This window comes from Nematolebias whitei, chromosome 2, assembly GCF_014905685.2.
Source record: "Nematolebias whitei isolate Nwh7 chromosome 2, NemWhi1, whole genome shotgun sequence".
Lineage (NCBI taxonomy): Eukaryota > Metazoa > Chordata > Actinopteri > Cyprinodontiformes > Rivulidae > Nematolebias > Nematolebias whitei.
In genome coordinates this window covers 34,279,730-34,296,535 of record NC_056499.1, presented here as the reverse complement: position 1 = coordinate 34,296,535, position 16,806 = coordinate 34,279,730, and the positions used below count along the sequence as shown (strand labels likewise).

The 16,806-nt window shown below is 39.7% G+C and overlaps 2 protein-coding genes across 2 annotated transcripts in view; one reads left to right on the top strand and one right to left on the bottom strand.

Annotated features, from left to right (window-relative positions):
• Positions 1 to 4,612: 4,612 nt before the first annotated feature.
• On the top strand, positions 4,613 to 13,892 carry si:cabz01068815.1 (solute carrier family 51 subunit beta). The gene is made up of 6 exons (XM_037697640.1): positions 4,613 to 4,669; positions 7,970 to 8,011; positions 8,099 to 8,482; positions 9,661 to 9,783; positions 13,163 to 13,253; positions 13,338 to 13,892. Exons 2-6 carry the CDS (start codon positions 7,972 to 7,974, stop codon positions 13,657 to 13,659), a joined length of 960 nt encoding a protein of 319 aa, XP_037553568.1. The 5' UTR covers positions 4,613 to 4,669; positions 7,970 to 7,971; the 3' UTR covers positions 13,660 to 13,892.
• Positions 13,893 to 15,131: 1,239 nt separating this feature from the next.
• The window catches only part of rasl12 (RAS-like, family 12), a 2,514-nt gene continuing 839 nt past the window's right edge, over positions 15,132 to 16,806 (bottom strand). Inside the window, exons 2-3 of the mRNA XM_037694276.1 lie at positions 16,563 to 16,757; positions 15,132 to 15,525 (exon numbers count right to left, since the gene is read on the bottom strand). Of these exons, the coding sequence (XP_037550204.1) occupies positions 15,196 to 15,525; positions 16,563 to 16,757 (525 nt within the window). The 3' untranslated portion in view covers positions 15,132 to 15,195. The remainder of the gene's footprint in view (positions 15,526 to 16,562; positions 16,758 to 16,806) is intronic.

Here is a 16,806-nt window from a genome sequence, read left to right as displayed (position 1 = left end):
ACCACAAATGTATAAATTTGCTGACTGGAGTAATTTAGGTCACATCTCAAGCTCACCTATTATCCCCATCTACGGCTGCATTAACCAAAACTAGTTTAAATCAATCACTAACTTTAACCTTGAGTTAATTCTTGCGTTGAATAAGTACCGTATTTCAGAGCCACTTTTAATAAAGCAACGGTGATACTGAACTACAAAGATAATTTTCTCTTTTTTTCTCTCAAGATAAGTTGCATGCTAAAATATACAAGTATTAATTAGGACAACTACCTACAAGTTACAGTTTTTCCTTCTTTATACAGGAATCTAACATACATCACATTTACTCAAAGCTACAAACAGGGAATGGAAAAAAGTAATCTGAACCTGGACTATGCATCAAAGCAGAATAAACTATTACTATTATTTGTGTGTTTCTTCATGCTCCAACTTTATACTGGAACAGATTCTTTGTCAGGTTTTTGCGTCAGTAAACACAAAGGAAGCTTTTGGATTGCAGACACCTTTGCTGTTCTGTTCGTTTTGCTGTTCTGCAACGTTTGCACCTCTCATCCACTTAAACTGAACTTTGGATGAGAAGAACTGAGGATTTTTTAAATGTTTTAAAGTGGATGTTTTTGTTGTTTTGTTTTTTTCATCAGTTTTGGTACATCCATGTGGGCTCAAAACAAACTATTCAAAAATAAATGTTTGTAGCAGCCTATATTATACCTATAACACTCCCTTAGAAACCAAAACCACAATGGAGACTTTTATTTTCCACATCTGTCTCGGTTTATTCTGTATCTGTTGTGTGGGTATTTAACTTAGATTGTGTGCTGAAAAAGCTAACACAAATGTCGACAAATAGTGTAAAAGAAATATAAAATTTCTTCAATGGTTTTGCAAAAATCTTTAACCAAGCTAAAAAAACTGTTGTTGTTTACATCTATCTTTTTGACATTTTGGCAGCATGTCAAAAGATAAACCATCTACTGACATAACATGGCTGTTTTATATTATTTTATTCAATGTGTATGTGGAGAAAAAACACACTTTAAAACATATTAAAGTTGTTTAAACGGGATTTAGACGCTGATTGGGTAATCCAAAATGATTTCACAGTGATGAGCTGACTGTATGAAAGTAAACTGTAAATTATCTGTGGCCAAAACAAAAGAAACTTTTTTGACAAATGCTTTTCACATGATTACGTTTAGTGTCACTCAGGAAAGGAGATTTAAAATCAAACATAATTTAAGTATTACTGTCTTGTGTGGATGAACTATTGTTTTTTTACGTCAGATTACCTTATGACATGACAGGGCGGCACGGTGGTGAAGTTGGTAGAGCTGCCACCTCTCAGCAAGAAGGTCGCTGGATCGAATCCCAGCCAGGGGCCATTCGGGGTGGAGTTTGCATGTTCTCTCCGTGCATGCGTGGGTTTTCTCCGGGTGCTCAAGTTTCCTCCCTCAGACCAAAAACATGCATGTTGGGCTGACTGGTAACTCGTAAACACAATACAAGTATTTGTTCTTTCACGAAATGTACACAACCTGTGAATAACTTGTCAACATTCTGACTTTAGTTCTTGAAACCAGTCCTTCGACTTCATTATGAACATTTAATCTTTAATAAAACAATCCTTCTCCTAATCTTTTATTTCTTAGATATCTTAATAATAATGTCTTGACTCGATTTGAACATTAGTCGCTAAAATCTTAAACACTGGGAACAGCTCGTCAGTAAAGAATTTCTTGAAAGGGTTTTTTTTTTGGTAACAGTAGAACTCCTTTATCATCTAAAGAACCATCATCCTGTTGAGTCTCTCCATCATTCCAGCAGTATGTGCTGTAGGAATGCAAAGTGGGGGAAAGTCCTTGAAGGTACGTTCTCCTGGGTCACTCGTCCAGCTTCCACAGCCTCCACAGACACATTTGGATCCATCAGTCCTACAGCAGCAAATATTAAAATGTTGATTTTTCACTCTCGTTGTTTGAACTTTGTCAAGTGTGATTTAATTTGAACAGCAGGCAGCCAATTCATCACAGAGCCATCACGGGGATGCAAGACAAACTATGTAGGCTTAAGTCCCACCAGCTGTCATTTTACATCATTAATTAACTCAACATGCATGGTGTTGCTCTTTAGAGAGAATTCAACTCGCTGAACGTGTTCACAATGCTCAGCCCATCTGAAACACTAAAACATTTCACATACGAATGCTTAAGTATATGTTAAATTACGTGATATATTTAACCTAATCTTGGTTCTTTGCTGTTTTTTCTTCACCTATCCATGCAAACCACTCGTACAGCCTCTCCTGTCCTGTTCCCACTGTGTGATTTATTTTCAATCAGCTACAAAATAAATATATATAAAAATGAAACAGCTAATGAGGCAATTCAAATTTTTTGTTGTTTGATTTTTGCCAGAGGTTTATAGACATCCTGAGGAGATGAAAAATGTGCTCTTTTAATGAGTCCACAGGGTTGCAGCAGGCAAATAGTCAGCCAAAGCTGCAACAGTGCAGTGACTCAAAGGGCCCAAGAGAGGGAGGTGCACTGATCTCTGCTCAGAGCCTTTATGGTGCTGCTTCACATCTGCACAATTCAGCTGCTGAGCCCGTTTTCCACTGCTTCCTATAGTTAGCTAACTTGGAAATAAAGGGCGTACTTTTCTTTCTTCACCTGACACAATTAAGTTAGACTTCACACCCTGCTGTAAATTTTAAACTCTTTTACAGTCGAATGTAGCTGTTCTGCCATGCAGGCAGGCGTTTGACCGATGAGTCACTACCTCGACAAACAGAAGAAGCCAAGGTGAGTACGAGGCTGTCTAAATAGTAACCACATAACAAGGTCAAAGACCCGTTAATGGAGCTGACTCTGCTCCGTTTTAAAAGCGCTGCTGTAACTTGGTGCGTTTAATTACGTGTCTGGGTATTATTCACAACTCAGTGGCCGCTTGAGTTGAAGCAGCTCTGTTTATACACAGCTGCTTATTTCATTACATGTGGACTGAGCAAGCAGCAAGACAGACTGTGAGGATGAGGAAACACGAAGGAGATGACCAGTCATTATTGCACATTTCATGTTGGAAAATGAAACAAAATTGATCCACATCAGCATTAAACATGCTGCACGAAAAGTCAAGACCCCGGAGACCACAAAACAGCTTTGCAGCAAGTGTGTGGACTTTTGTTTTTGCAAGCACAATAAAAAGAAATGCGTGTCGTCTGCCACCTTTCATGCCAGAGTTTTACTTTAGCATTATTGCATGTGGAGAAACATGGCAGTTTTAATCAAATCTTTAAAATGACATCAGAGCTCAGAGGATGTGTTGTTAATGACTCTCAGCTACTACCACGCCAAAATGTAGCCCAAAATCTGCTCATTTGGAAAATATACAGCCTTTTTTGTGTTGGCTAAGGTCCAGTGGCTGTGGTGGCCATCTTGAATTTAATTAACTTTAAAGGTACAGTAGTTGTAAATGTACATCCAAAGTTTATTTTCTCAGTTTCATTTAAATCTGTCTATTGGTTCATGGCATATTTTGCTAACAGACAAACAAAGTTGAGTCCAAGAGTTGACGCCAAAGATTTAAGCAAAGATCTTGCACAATGCGCAGTGCCAAGAGAATGTGCTGGGGGTGCAGCTCAGCTTCTACCACACCGAACTTTAGCTGAACATCTGCAAATCTGAACTACGGGCAGTTTGTGTTTCATCAATTCAGTTGGCTGTGGCAGCCATCTTTGATTGAGTTGTCACCAAAAGTTCACCAGTTGTGTAAAACAAAAATCACTTGTCTTTTCTCTATTGGTTTATTTATGTATTTATTTATTAGCTGGGGCAGCTGTGGCAGAGTGGTTAGAGCAGTCGTCTTCCAATGGGAGAGCTGGGGGGTTGATTCTACCAGCAGTCACATGCCGAAGTGTCCCTGGGCAAGACACTGAACCCCTCATTGCCTCCGATGTGTCCCATCGGTGTATGAATGTGATAAAGCTCTGATTAATCTTTGTATGGATCTAGTAGAGTGCTGCATGAATGGGTGAATGAGGCACAGATTGTAAAGAGCTTTGAGTGTCTTGATAATATAGAAAGGTGATATTTAAGTACAGTCCATTTACCATTTATTTACTAGAGTTATTTTGCTAACAGACGATGGTAAGGTTTATAACTGAGACCAGGGTCACTCAAAGGGCTCAACCAAAACTCTAACTCTAACTCAAAGCATGTGTTGGAAGCACATCCTCACCAAATGTTAACTCAACATCTGTAATAGAGTTACAGTAACATTTGTGTTCGGTAAATTTGTTCATCTACGGCGGCCATCTTGAATTGGGTGAACTCCAAAAAGTAATCAGTTGATCTACATCCAGTGATACTTTTTGACAGCGTCATTAAAATCTGACTAGACCTTTATGAGTTATTTTTGCTAAAAGACAAACAAAGGCACAAACAAATGCTAAAACAAGATCGCCCGCCGTTTGCCTTTTGGCAGCAGGCAATAAAAACATTCAAGTTTTTACATGCACTTTACAAAAGGTGAGGAGGAAGTGATGTGCAGACTCCTCCCTGTGAACTTTGGAAAGTTTTTTTTTTTTGCTGTTGCTGTTTAACTTTCTGCACTCAGTTAACCATTCCCTCCTTCTCACCTCTGGCAGAGTGGCAGCGCCGGCGAGTTCAGAGTGAGTAGAGCAAACGAAATGAAAATAAGCAGCAGAGCAGCACTGATGTGATTCAGAAACAGGATGGATAAATATTTGCCGTGCCTGATGTGATGTTTTGTAGTTTGTGCTCATCTGTGCTCTTCCAGGAGGTTCCCGCTGAGAGGAAAGTTGTTTCTGTCACAACTTGTTAACCTGCTGCTCATTTGCTGCCGGCTTATTAGCATTTCTAACTCTTTCAAATTCACCAGGTGCTGAGCTTTGTTTCCTGTCTTGGAATAAATGTAAAATGATTTGGGGTCAAACTGTGGGCTCAGCTGAATATTAGAAGGCCCGGTCTGTTTATCTTTGTCCTCTGATAATTGCACGTGAACGAGAGTGAAATTAAAAGAGGAGGCTGCTGCAAAAAGGACCAAAAAAAAAAAAAAAACGCCTCAGATTCATCCAGGTGGCAAATTTATTTCTTTATTTATCATTTCTGCCCAAGTTCAGAGCCCTTGCGTCAGCTCGAGACAAATTATTCAGAGGCATCCGCAGAACTAAGGAACAACAAGAGCGCTGCAACAACTGCAGCAGCTCGTTTTATAACACTCCTCCAGACAAGACGCTCGCTGGCAATCATTTCCACATTTTATATGTTTGTAATAAATGTGCTGTTTCACCCTGACCTACGAGATATAAAAAAACATCTCAGTTATCTTAAATAGGATCTAAATGTTCTTGTCTGACAGCTGTCTAAAGAAGAGACTGAGTTAAGTAACATATTCACTATAGGTTTACTTCAAGGTTTCCTGCGTCTTTATTAAATCTTTGTTCAATGTTTTACTTGCCAGACGAGATAAGGACCTTCAGACTGTCCGTCAAACATACAGATGTCACTTTTTTTCACTAAAACACACACACAGGCAAATGTTGTGCAAGCTTTTGTAGACCAGTTTCTAAAGAAAATCTAATGGAAAATGTTGAATGTGAACTTCTACACTATAAAAATGTCTCCGCAGACGTTTCTAACAAACTATAGTTTTTTTATATCTAAACCAGAGATGGGCAACTTTTTTTTTCTCCAAAGTCAAAGGGCCGTATAGAGAATTGGAAAATAAATTTTCTTTATGACAGATAATCCAGAAGACCTTTTTCTTATTGTAGTGCATGCTTTATAAAGCAAGTCTTTCTAATGGACACTAAGAATATAAGATATATTCTGTAAACTGGCTCTTGTGACATTATAATACACATGCTAGCTTAACGTGTTATACATGCTAGCGGAAATATTTTATTAACCTTTATTTAATCAGGTAGATCCCATTGAGATCACAGATCTCTTTGCAAGAGAGGCCTGGGCCTGAAGGCAGCCTAACATGCATGTTTTGGTCTGTGGGAGGAAACTGGAGTACCTGGAGAAAATCCGTACAAGCATGAGAAGAACATGCAAACTCCACACAGAAAGGTCCAACCAGGGATCGAACCCAGGACCTTCTTGCTGTGAGGCAACAGTGCTAACCACTGAGCAGTTGTGCTGCCAATATATGCAAAAATAAATATTTTGCAAATATGCAAAACAAAGTTATGGATTTGTGTTTCTAAGCCTTTAAGATACTGTAGGTCTAGTTCTGGAAACACTTAAAAAATGTTTTTTTTTTTAAGTTTTGCATAATATGTTTGATTTCAATTTCCTCAAGTCTTGTTAATAAATTGCTGCTTTTTAATCAATCTTTATGTAAAAAGTTGTGTTTAAACTAAGGATATTGGGGGCCTGAGTTGCCCTCGTCTGATCTAAACTAGACCATGTTCAGTAATTGTGTTCCTAGTCGTGGGCTCTTAACTCTTAATCTGAAGCAGTTAGTGGTGAGAATGAAATAGTCTGAAATGTCTTCCTGCAGCAGATAAAGATCAGTGTAGATTATCAGTCATTTGTGTCATGATAATCCCACATGTTAACACAGAAGCAAAGGCCTTTCAGTCTAACACTTTGAAGGTGCTTTACTTCTGCATGTATAAAGTCTGACTAGCTTGAGCTGAAACATGCACTTTTCTGCCCGTTTGTTGCAGACACTCTCAGGTCAGAACTTCAAGTCTAAACCCTCGATGTTAGACTGCCATCCTCTGGACAACTGCCCACATAGGACCCCCCAGCACACAAACAAACTGTCATCTTAAATGCATGCAAACATTTATTTCTCAATTTAACGATGACATAAATTATTTCTAACAGATAGAAATGCTCAATTTATGCGTAACATCAAAAGAAAGTTTGGGAGTTTCAAAACTAACATTAGAATTTCAAGCAAGCAAAGAAAACATACTTTAGCTTTTTGTAAGACAGTCCCTGCTGCTTCACGCTTTGTTCATCACGGGCTCGTTCTATCGCAGTTTTTCAAAATAAGATTGGACATGACACACAATTGGCTGACTGATGGATGAGCCACACCATTGTCATGGATGGTTTATTTTAAATAAATTATTTTAAACTATTTAGCACCTGCTGTCCTGACCTCCTTTCTGCACCAGTGGAGAAGTGGGCGTGTCCAAAAGCGCTGGCAGGTGGCAGAGAACTGAAATCATGACACGCTGTGCTTTTTTTTTTTAGAGCATTTAGAGTTTAGAAACACTGTTTAGAATATATATATATATATATATATATATATATATATATATATATATATATATATATATACTAAAATAAACTAGTACTACTTGGACTACTGTATCCCTACTTCGCAGTTTTTCACGGGGGGCGTGGTCCCTAACACCCATGATAAACGAGGGAACGCTGTACAGCTGTAGGATCTGCAAGACTTCTGTAATAATGTTGTTTGGGCAGAAGAGTTGTTTGCTATAATGCACAGTTGTTTTTCGCAAACACCAAACATGACATCAATGCAAACCCCTTCCTGTCAAGCACGGCGGTGGAGGGGTGATGATTTGTGCTTGTTTTGCAGCCACAGGAGCTGGACACCACGCAGTCATTCACTCCTCCTTGAAGTTATCTGTAGATGAAAATATTCTTGAATGTATATGTGATAGGCGTATGCTCAGACTGTCCTTGAGTCAAGTTTTTAAAGTTATAATCCCTGCAGTGTTTAGGGATATAAACATGTCAGCAGTTGGACGTGGTTCTGATGTGTTTTCTGAGGATAAAGCAGAATTGTCTGACCTCACAAAGACTTTTTAGCTATATCAATGATTGAAGTGAATTAAAAGTTTTCAGAAAGTCACATGAAAATGTGAGCATGTAGTTCTGAATCTAAAATAAAATAAAAAATTCTAATGGAGTGAGTTTTCTGCTCTGAGTTCTAATAACACTTCTTCATCCGTCATTAGACATGCTTGTCACCGGGATTTTACTGTTTCTCCTCATGTCAGGTAAGGCGAGACTTCAAGGAAAAAAAACATTTGTTTTAATTTTTTGCATCCATGAATGTAATGTCGTCACACCTTCCCCTCCTGCAGGGGGAGGGACGTTCATGATCCACGACAGGGAGCTCAGCCTGTGTCTGGAGGGCTCTGCAGATGCAGGTGAAGTCCTCCTGAAGAAGTGCAACCTGGACTCGGAGTACCAGCAGTGGGTCTGGGTCCGTCAGGGCATGCTGATGTGTGTTGCATCGTCCAGATGTTTGTCAGCCCTTCAGAGCGAGATTGTCCACACCCAGCCTTGCCTCGAGCCAGATGTGCATCCTGCAGGATTACTGTGGGACTGTGACAGCGGCAGACTCATCAGCAGAGAGACATCGATGCTGCTGTCCACCCACGGAGGGCGTCTGATTCTCACAGAGCATGGCAAACATGCAAAGTGGAGATCAATCGAGGAGGGGGACATCTGCCAGGACAGACTCAGTAAGTCTTTACAAGAAGGGCAAACAAAAGTGGATCTTTGAATTATTATTTCTTATTTTCTCACAAACAGCTGTCACATGAAGCTCATTTTGACAACAAGTGAGAAGTCGTCCTTCTGGTTTCTTCTAAACGTAGCAGCCATGACGTTAGGAATACTCCACACGTATCAAAAGTTTTTTTATGAAGTCTACTTTCTAATTAACTTTTTTAAAGACTGTCTCTGTGCCTCAGGGAGGTCTTATCCATTTGTTGGTAATTAATGAACATGATGATTAAAGTGGCTGTTTCATTATGTTGCTATGATACTGATTGAGAGAGCAGCAGGTAACAGAGCATCATCCTCTCAGGATATTTGTCCAACTTTGACACTTCAGCTAGTCTCTCTGCACACTTTGAAACTTTAAACATTTGACATTTCAGGCGAATACAATATTTTTTATTTGAACATGTACAAAAGCACTATTTAAAGACATTCCAATGAATAGATCACCTGACAGCCCTGCAGAGCTTTGACTGCACATAATCATGTTGACTAAACTACCGGTACATGTTTTAAATACCCATATTAAAGAACATGATGGTTTTACAGTGTCTTACAGCCTGTTTCTCAAAAACTTTAATTTATTTTAGCTCAGAAGCTCTGATGAGAAATGTGTTAATGTGATCCAATTAATTTAGAAAAGAACAAGAATTCGAACAAGGTAAAACGTTTCTGATTTCTTCAATTTATTGTTAAACATATATTAAGTAAAAAAACACATTTTCTTAAACATTTACTAATAAAAAATAATCTAATGTGTGTTTTGATACATTTACAGTATTTTTCGGACTACAAGGTGCACTTAAAATCCTTTAATTTTCTCAAAAATCAACAGTGAGCCTTATAATCCAGTGCACCTTATGTATTAATTCTGGTTGTGCTTACTGACCTCGAACCTTTTATGTGGTTATTGTGAATGAGTTGAATAAAGTTTGACTTATCTGACTGTTTTGTTTCACTTAATGCAATTTATAATCTGGTGCACCTTATGTATGAAAACAGACTTGTTCATTGGATTCATAATGTACCTTATTCAGGTGCACCTTATAGTCTAAACCGGTTCAGCAGTTTAAGCCAGCCTGGGGATGAACAGTAAAATTAATTTGTTTTATAGCGTCTTGTTTGTTTCCCTCTTCAGGAATCCGGAGGGCCTCCGATGACCTGGATCCATTTGAGGAGGTAGACGATTCTGCAGGAGAACGGGCAACCATGACGAAGGAGCAGAGAGAGTATTTACGCTGGTTTTACCGCACAGAGGAGCGTGAGTACTGCTGCTGCTCAAAACATTTAGAATTCAAATGAAAGCTGAATGAAAACGTGATCATACAGCAGTAACAACCTCGAGATGAACCCAACTGTAATAGTTTTACCATTTTCCACCTGAAGATTGGAGGTAAGCTGCAGCTGCTGGTTGGTTTGATAACACAGGACTGTTTGATGTGCAGACATGTCTCAGATTAAAAAGCTTCAAACAAAATGTGCACTGGTAAAATGTCTATTTTGAATCTACTGGCAAACAATGTTTTCTCGTAATACCTGATTTTTGGGTTATGTTCATGGAATATGTTCCATCTTTAACATGATTTTTATTGAAAGAATGATCTGATTGATGTCATTCTGACTAATTATTCATGGTGGTCTACAGTGAACACATCTCTCTCGTGTTTGAGCAGGAAACACATGAATTCAGTCATATTGATTGTGAAAGGAATTGAGAATAGAAAAAATGCATTTCATGTAAAAATGCAGTGTGAATGCTTATTGCTGAATAATTTGCAGAAAAACAGCTGAACTTAGCTAAAAACTTGTTGAATTGTAGTTGAAATGGAAGAACAGGCCTAAATTAGGACAAGAAAGCTGAAAGCATGTTTTCTGAATTAGGTTGAAATAAGATCAAATCCCGGTCCGGGGTCCTTTCTGGGTGGAGTTTGCATGTTCTCTCCATGCATGTGTGGGTTTTCTCCGGGTACTCCGGTTTCCTCCCACAGACCAAAAACATGCATGTTAGGCTGATTGATAACTCTAAATTGTCCCTAGGTGTGAGTGAGAGAGTGAATTGTTGTTTGTCTTGTTTGTCTCTATATGACCCTGTGATGGACTTGTGACCTGCCCAGTAACTGGAATAGATCTGAAAACAGCTGAAATTACCTAAAAAAAAAATTTAAATGGTAGCTGAAAATGTAGAACAAGATTAAATTAGCAGAAGAAAGCAGAAAGAACATGTGTTTGATCAATTGGGTTAAAAGAAGCAGAAAATATCTGAAAAAAGCTGAAACTAGCAACAACAACAAAAACAGCTGAAATAAAAGGCAGAAAGAAAATTAAATTACCAAAAGGAAGTGGCAAGAGAGCATTTTACTTGAATTAGGCTGAAAAAAGTTGAAATGAGTGCAAAAAAATGTGGAATTAGCTGAAAAGGCTAAAATTAGCGAAAAGCAGCTAAAATAGTAGCCGAAATAGCAGAAGAGCTGAAACTAGCAGAAAGAAGCTGAAATTAGCAAAAAAGAAGTTAGAAGAAGCCAAAAAATATGTTGTTAAAGAATCTGAAAGGAGCACAAAATAGCTGAAAAAAGGATGCTGAAAATAGCAAAAAAAAGTTTAAACTTGCACAAGGAAGCTGAAAGAAGCTGAACCAGAACAAAATGTGAAAGGAGCAGTAAAGGTTGTAAACAGAGCTAAAGATTTGAAGGATGTAAAATGAGCTCAATTCATTTTCTGTGAGGAAAAAAGTGGCAAAAAAGGCAAAATATTTCAAAACGCTAAAGTTGCACCAATACCAAAAGTCATAACAGGATTGTCTTGGAAGAGCTGAATGTTTTTCAAGGATTCAAGGATTCACTGAATGTTTTTCAAGGATTCAAGGATTCAAGGCTCTTTACTTGTCATTCCACCACATGTGGTACATGGGGGGGAATGAAATTATGTACAAAGGGTTCCAGTTACATCCAACAATAAAATGTAAAAGAAAAAAATATACACTAAGCACTAATAACATAAAAACAATACGCTGAACAGCAGCATGAGTCTGTGTGAGCAGATGAGGGCGCATAAACACATCAACATGAAACAGATCAGCAGCAACATGAAACAGATCAGCAGCAACATGATGTGATTTTTCACAATGATTAATTTTTCTGGTTAGAGATTCATGAGTCTAACAGCCTTGGGGTAGAAGCTGTTCCTAGTGGTTCTACACTTAATGCTCCTTAACCTCCTTCCTGGGGGGAGCGGGGCAAAACGTGTGTGTGCTGGGTGAGTGAGGTCCTTCATGATGCAGGTGGCCCTCTTCCTGCATCTGGAGGTGTAGATGTCTGTGATGGTGGGGAGTCTGACTCCAACAGACTTCTGTGCAGCCTTCACCACTCTCTGCAAAGCTTTTCTTTCTGCCGCTGTGCAGCCTCCATGCCACACGTTAATGCTGGAGCACAGGATGCTCTCCACTGCACACCTGTAGAAGGAGGTGAGGACTGAGCTTCCCAGACCAGCTTGTCTCAGCTGCCTGAGGAAGTAGAGTCTCTGATGAGCTTTCTTGATCAGGCTGGTGGTGTTGTTGCTCCAGCTGAGGCTGTCATTCATGTGTACACCCAAGTACTTGTAGCTGGAGACCACTTCCACCACAGATCCTCTTCCAGTATGTTCAGGGGGGTGTAGATGTGTTTGTTCCTTCTGAAGTCTACTATCATCTATTTTGTCTTCTTCACATTGATGTGGTTATTCTCTTTGCACCAGCTCTCTAGATGTTCCACCTCCTCCCTGTAGCTGGACTCATCATTGTTTGTGATGCATCCCACCACCTCTGTATCATCTGCAAACTTTGCAATATGACAGCCTGAATGAGTAGCTGCACAGTCATATGTGAGCAGAGTGAACAGGAGAGGGCTCAGCACACATCCCTGAGGAGAGCCAGTGCTGAGGGTTATGGTGGAGGAGGAGAAGTTGTGGATCCTCCCTGACTTTGGTCTGTTAGTTAAGAAGTCTAGAATCCAGTTGCAAGTGTAGGGGCTTAGTCCTAGTGTGAGTAATTTGTCCATCAGGGTTTGGGGGATCGTGGTGTTGAAGGCAGATGTGAAGTCCACAAATAGTATATGGACATAGGAGTCTTTCTGCTCCAGGTGGGTGAAAGCAGTGTGGACCACAAAGGAGCTGGCACCCTCTGTTGATTAGTTCTCGTGGTATGCATACTGATGAGGGTCCTCGTTGATATTGATGTTTGGTTTTTTGATGTGGGTCATGACCAGTTTTTCGAAGCATTTAGCAACTATCAGGGTGAGGGCCACTGGCCGATAGGCATTCAGACCAGTCACTGTAGAGCTTATATATGATTTATTGAAATAGCACAAAAATTGTGGAACGAGAAAGACGCTGAACTTGTATGGAAGAAAAATGGATCACAGTAGTGTGTGTGCTTCTTAAACATTCACACTAAATGTACAAAAATGTATTTCTTGATTAATTTTTTATTTTATTTTAGGGTGCCAAGGACTGGGATTACAGATATATTAAAAAATATATTTATTTGTTTCATTTAGGGTTTATTAATGTGCTCCACCTCTAACACATCACATAAATAATAATCAAAATAAGAAAAAATAAAAGTATGTTATTACAATGGGTTCAGAGATGTGTTCTCCATGTTGCAGCCACCACATGGACATTTGTGCTGCTGGGACTGGCCTTCATCTGTCTGCTCGTTGGGTTTCTGCTGTTGGGAATGGGAGCGATGGCCAACAAGTATGAAGTTCAACAATTACCATGCAGCCTGCAAATGAACGCACCACATACTAATTTAAAGGTTCCCTGTTTTATTACCCGCAGGAGCAGAAAAAAGATAGCAAAATACAGAGAAGCTGCATCACTGGTTAAGAGAAGTGAAGGTGAGGAGCAGCCGGACCTTCCACCTCCACAAGACAACGGAACATCTCCACTGCTGCAGGAACACAAGCTCCCCATGTCTGAAGGCAACACCAGCACACTGACACCAGGAGACATTGTGGTCACATGGAAAGATGGCAACACCTCCTGCCTGTACTCAAATCCTCCTGCTGAGGAGAAACAGGAGGAGGACAAGCAGCAGAAACAAGAGGAAGTCCCAGCTGAGGAGTGTGAGGCTTGTGATGAAGTGAAGACGACAGAGTGAATAACATCATCAGCTCGTCCCACTGCTTATAAATTCTTCAGCTTTGATGGACTGTAAAGTTTGTGCACATGACAACATTCACAAAAGATTTTTTTTTACAACCTCAGAAATGAGCTCGTCTAAATATTCCTCCGTCTGTGTGATCCGTGTGTTCCTGACCCTCGTTTCAGTGGCAGGTCTTTATTTGAGTGTCTAATATGAAAACAGTACGTTAATAAATCATTTCATCAAAAGGATGCGTTGCTTCTTCTATATCAGGTGAAGCTTAAACGTCACATCTCCGTTTTGCTTTGCTTTCCAGACTGGAACAGCTTCACAGCCAGATCATAAAGTTCTGCTTGTCTCTGGTCCAAACTGGGTCAGATGGTGGAACTGATTGATTGTCGGTTCAGTGTTCTGCTCATCATCAAACACCGTTCCTTAATACCTCCTGATGTTACGCCAGCACCTAATGCCAAGCTCGCATAAAACGAAACATGAGTCAAATGTTATGTTCATAAACAAGGGAAATGGGGGTGCGGAGGGTGCTGCAGCACTCTGTGGTGGATTCCACCGAACATTACAGAAATAATGACGGAATAAGAATAAATGTCAGTGTAAGTGGGTGGTACAAATATGAAGTGATATGTTGTGAATTTATTTTTCAAAGGGACTGCAGTGGAAACTGATTCAAATCAGACTCCACCACAGCAGACTGGTAATACAGGGACTTTATCATCATTTACTCTGAAAATCACCATAACTCTTTCATTTATTTAGTAATCTTTTATCAGTTTTCTACGTTGGAGAAGACACGCTTTATTGATCCTACTTGTGCGTTTGTGTGAATTCAGTTAAAACATTATTATTTTTCATGCCACAAACAAATGTTTACTTTTGTTGAATGTTCAATTAGCTGTAAAAGCTCAAATTAGCATAAAACAGTAGCTAAAATAACTGAAACTAGTAGAAATACACTGAAAGGAGCATAACAAGCTGAAATTAGCATAAAAAAGTTAATTAAACTGAAATAAATTACTTTTTTTTTTTTTTTGGAAAACAGCTGAAATTAGCTAAAAAATGCTAAAAGTTAGCTGAAAAGGTAGAACAAGCATAAATTAGTAAGAAAGCAGAAAGTACATGTTTGCCCAATTAGGCTTAAAGAAGCAGAAATAACATAAAAGTGGATTTTTTTTAAGGCAGAAATTTGCCTAAAACAGCTGAAAAGTAGCTAAAAAAGCAGAAAGAAGTTTAAATTACCAGAAGGGAGTGGAGAGAACACATTTTTGCTCAATTAGGCTGAAAACAGTTGAAATGAGTGAAAATACTGTGGAATTAGCTGGAAACACTACAATTAACATAAAAACAGCTAAATAGTAGCTGAAAAGGCAGAAAAAGCTAAAACTTGCAGAAATAAGCTGAAATCAGAGGAGCCTTTTCATTCACTTTTCAGATGTGGTTCTGTCAGCGTGGCTTTCTGTTTGTTTCCCCCCCGAGTGTCAAGTCTTACTCATCACAGTTAGGGACCGAAGACACAGAGGTGAGGTCCATGGCACGTCAGAAGATCTTGAAACCCTTGAGCAAGGTGAGCGTGGCGGCTCTCCGTTTGCTCTGAGCTCTGGACGTCTTCACGGTGACCAGCTTGGCGGTGGAGGGGGCCGGCAGCTGCTTGTAGCACGGAGTTGTGAAGGAGGGGACGCTGAGCAGAGCCTTGTCTTCGCTGACATAAACGGGACGGATCAAACTGACGCGCTCGCCGTCCCTCTTCGCCCTCCTCACCGCCTCGTAGAAGACGTGCTGCACGGAGTGGAAGTCCCTACAGGCCGACACCTCGAAGAATAAACAGCCGAAATGAGCTGCCAAGGCCTCACCGTCACGCTGACTCACCTGTCTGAGAGGACAGGCAGGTGTTTATAACATTTACAGCGTTTTCTTTGAGCAGTCAAGGATTCAATCTTTATTCAGTTAAAAAAGATATCAAAGTCAGAAATAGCTTGCTGACATTTTAGACCTCTCCTTCGTGACCCTCTTTATTCAGCTAAAACAGCATTTAAGATCTTGCTATCGCTAACCATTTTGCTGTTGGTGTATGGTGTTTTCTGCTGGAGATCCACTTCCTGTTCAACATCAGCATTCAGTCAGAAGGCCTCAGCCTCACGTTACATTTAGACACGCATCGATTTGATGCAGCATTTATCAGAGACCTGTCACTTCCTAAAGAGCTTTAAATCAATTCCATCTCATCAAGCACTGGAAATTTTAATTTGATGGCTTAGATGATGTATAAACATGGCTGAACACTTGCTTTTTTATTTGACAAGCAATCCATAAAGAGGTTTAAGTGTTTGCTTGCTCCACTATGATAATTAGTGTGTTTCAAGCTGAACTGAAGCCCTGCGCATTAAGAGTTAGGGCCCACTCTACACCACACTGGGTATTTTTTGTTTTTTTTACTGAAGACGAGATTTTTCTTCAACACTGTTTACAGTTTCCTCCAAGTTATTATTTTTTTCAGCACGTATCTAAGTTTAATGGCCACGGGATCTATATGAAGAAAAAAACATGTTTTTTTAAGTGAGAGTGGGCGTATGTGAAGCAGACTGCTTAATAATTGTTTTTTTTTTTTTTTAAGTTCACGACCAAAATAGATGCAGCAAAAACAGAATTTAAAAAAATCTGTTTTAATCACCAAAACATCTCAGGATGTGTGTGAACAGGAGGTTCAAAGGCAGCAGGAAATCTTTGTTTCGTCTTGTTTAGCTTCAGTATGGTGTAGTTTAGACGGGGCTATATACAATCTTTTCAAATGTTTGTACCTTTTAGGTAACTTCAGTAATACTGAACCCTAAGAACAAATTGTAAATCCAGAACCACACAAATATAAACAGACCATGTGACGTAAACACATAAATACAGAGGAATACCTGCCTGTATCTTTCCATGTCCAGCTTGTTGCCCAGCAGGATGATGGGAGTTTGTGGACTGAAGGTTTTGTTGTGCAGGGAGAGTGTCTGCAAGTAGAGCTGACAGCCTCTGAAGCTCTCCACGGCATTGATGCTGTACACCACCAGGAAGGCATTGGCCCAGGACAGATACCGCTCGCAATTCACTGGGCCTTCCTGCACACACACACACACACACACACACACACACACACACACACACACA